At 51.8% G+C, this 3,314-nt stretch overlaps 1 protein-coding gene across 1 annotated transcript; it reads left to right on the top strand.

Annotated features, from left to right (window-relative positions):
* The first annotated feature begins 989 nt into the window (after nucleotides 1-989).
* On the top strand, nucleotides 990-2,242 carry LOC146839453 (apelin receptor A-like). The gene has a single exon (XM_085650806.1). The coding sequence runs from the start codon at nucleotides 1,118-1,120 to the stop codon at nucleotides 2,240-2,242; it is 1,125 nt and encodes a 374-aa protein (XP_085506932.1). The 5' UTR covers nucleotides 990-1,117.
* The last annotated feature ends 1,072 nt before the right edge of the window (nucleotides 2,243-3,314 follow it).

Here is a 3,314-nt window from a genome sequence, read left to right as displayed (position 1 = left end):
GCCTGAGACAGACGAGGGACGAGGAGAGCCTCTCGGAAACGAGCTGCCACCTCAAGGGAAAACCAAAGAAACCAAGAAGGACCCATACCAGGAGGGCTGGTGTCTGAGGAGGTGATCAGCAGGCTCTGAGAGGAGCTCTCTGGGGAGAAGGTCTGCTTGGATCTGGGAGGAAGACTCCCTGGATTTGGAAGAAGGAGTGTCTTGATCTGGGAGTAGGTCTGCCTGGATCTGGGAGAAGAACTGCCTGGTTCTGGGAGAAGAACTGCCTGGATCTGGGTGGCGGACTGCCTGGGTCTGGAAGGTGGACTGTCTGGATCTGGGAGAAGAACTGCCTGGTTCTGGGTGAAGAACTGCCTGGATCTGGGAGGAGGACTGCCTGGATCTGGGAGAAGGACTGCCTGGATCTGGAAGTAGGTCTTTCTAGATCTCGGAGTAGGAGTAGGTCTGCCTGGATCTGGGAGTAGGTCTTCCTATATCTGGGAGTAGGTCTGCCTGGATCTGTGAGGATGACAGCCTAGATCGGGTCGGAAGACTGCCTGGTTCTTGAGGAACACTGCCTGGATCTGGGAGAAGAACTGCCTGGATCTAGAAGGAGTGTCTTGACCTGCGAGTAGGTCTGCCTGGATCTGGGAGGAAGTCTGCCTGGATCTGGGAGGAGGACTGCCTGGATCTGGGAAAAGAACTGCCTGGATCTGGGAGGACGCCTGCCGGGATCTGGAGGAAGGCTGCCTGGATCTAGGAGGAAAACTGCCCGGATCGGAGAGGAAAACTGCCTGGATCTGGAAGAAGAACTGCCTGGATCTGGGAGTAGATCTGCTTGGCTCTGGGAGGAGAACTGCCTGGATCTGGGAGGAGGTCTGCTTGGATCTGGAGGAAGACTGCCTGGATCTTGGAGGAAGTCTGCTTGGATCTGGAAGTAGTATGACCTGAATCTTATAGTTCCCTCCCAAAGGGACCACTCGATTGGGAAAAAGTTCCAGAGAGAGGACTTCATGTTTTTGAGGAGACCACCAGGCAAGATCTACATTGATTTTATTGAGACCTCTAGGGAAGGTCTTCTTAGATTTTGGAGAAGAAGTCCTTGATTTATTCGAAGTCCTCTTATTGTCTATTTTCTATGGACAGGGCCTTGGAGAACCCCCCCCTACATGCAATGAGTGTACCCCACAATTTCAGTATGGACAGTGGATATGAGGGTGACTACTACTATATGGACGGCATGAGCTACAAGCCTCATGACAATGAGACTGACTGTGAGTACAAATATTGGATGCCCACCCACATACTCATGCCCATCATCGACATGCTCGTCTTTCTCCTGGGCATCTCAGGTAACAGCCTTGTGCTCTGGACCATCTACCGCAACCCTGAGAAGAGGCGCTCAGCTGACACCTTCATTGCCAACCTGGCCCTGGCCGACCTAGCCTTCGTGGTCACACTGCCCCTCTGGGCAGTCCACACTGCCCTGAACTACCACTGGCCCTTTGGCTCCTTGGCCTGCAAGCTCAGCAGCTACCTGACCTCCCTGAACATGTATGCCAGCGTCATCTGCCTCACCTGCCTCAGCTTCGACCGCTACCTGGCCATTGTTCACTCGTTGACCAATGGGCGACTTCGCTCACGGATCACCAGCCTGGTGGCCACAGGCGTGCTTTGGGTCCTGGCTGCTATACTTGCCCTACCATTCCTGGTGTTCAGTGGAATTGGCCCTGGCCTGGAGCATGCTGAGAAGACCAGTTGCCTCGTGTACCTCTCCGGTGTGGTTGGCAATGCCACTGAATTACACTGGAAGGTCAGCCTAAGCCTCTTGTCCACCCTGCTTGGGTTTGTGGCACCCTTCATCGTCATTCTGATCTGCTACATCTTCATTGGCCGGACAATCGTTAGCCACTTCCATAAGCAGCATCATGAAGGTGTGCGGAAGCAGCGGCTACTCAGCACCATCAAGACACTAGTGGCCTGCTTCGCGGCTTGCTGGCTACCCTACCATGTCGTGAAGATCATCAGCCTGCTGACGGACCTCAAGATCCTTCCCTGCTCTTGCGGCTTCCATGCCTTCCTGGGCAACATCTACCCCTACACCACCTGCATGGCCTATGTCAACAGCTGCCTGAACCCCTTTCTGTACGCCTTCTTCGATAGTCACTTCCGCGAGCAGTGCCTGTTCTTGCTCTCCTGCAGGAAGCTGAGGCTGGTGCTCAGGACCCGGTGCTGTGCCAGACAGAGCTTCCTTGAGGGATGATCCAATGTTGGCAATTACCATGAAAATGTCCCTTTCTTGACTTTTGCTTTCACACACAAACTTTGTGGGGATTAAAACTCACACAAGGGAGCTTGTGGAACCCCGTTGTGTGCTCTGAAGTGCGCCTGCAAGAGCTCTGCTAGTAAGATTGTAGCCAGCAGCTGAAGGAACCACAGGGGCACAGCTCTGCACCATAATCATGGCTGTGCATCATTTAGGTGCCACATTGCACCCCACAGGCATGCAATACTTGGAGATTAGTAGATACTTAAAGAAGCAAGTGCTGCATTGGGGCACTCCTATTTCAAGTTTTTTTTTTTAAGTTTTTGTTTTCACTCATGGCACACAGTCAGCAGCTTTTCAGGTGTAAATAAATAATTTTATTGCAAACTGATTATTATTACAGCAGCCTGTGCCTCAATTGTCTATTCCTTTTTGATTGTGCTGCTGGAAGCAATGGGTGGGGACAGTGAGAAATGGAGGAGTGTGGGGGGGGGCTCTGGGGCACTTGGCAGTGGGACCTGAATACAAGCATCACTTACTATTCCTCATGTTGAGGCCTTCAATGAACTACATTGCCTAGAAGGACGTCACCAAAGTATGCCATTCTTAAATTCCTGCAGTGCGAAGGGAGTGCTGAGGCTGTCCAACACCCCCTCCCACCACAAGCACGGAGTGACCTGGTGGCTCCTTGTCACCGGGACTCCACTTTTCCATACGTGGACTTTGATTTTACAAGGTATTGTCACCGGGTGTGTTTTGTCCAATTGGCTCCATTAAAACAAAGAAAGACTACAACTACCAGAATGCACTGGTACGTTAAAGCAAAACCCAGAACTATGAATTTGGTGTCCCTGTGACTTGGAGTCATCTGGTCACCCTGCGGAAGCAGCAATGCAGGGTCAGCACCACATAGACATTTCTTGTACCTCTGCCCTTCCTCAGATAGAAATGGGAGGTGTCACACCTTCACTCACCATACTCTCCATCACACACAACTTTCACTATTACTCTCCACATATTCACAATCTCTCATGCTCATTCTCCCGGTCATTCACCTTTTTCTCACCTT

Source organism: Triturus cristatus, chromosome 4_1 (assembly GCF_964204655.1).
Source record: "Triturus cristatus chromosome 4_1, aTriCri1.1, whole genome shotgun sequence".
NCBI classification, from domain to species: Eukaryota; Metazoa; Chordata; class Amphibia; order Caudata; family Salamandridae; genus Triturus; species Triturus cristatus.
Note: the sequence above shows the minus strand (reverse complement) of the source record. Positions and strands in the feature narration are given on the sequence as shown.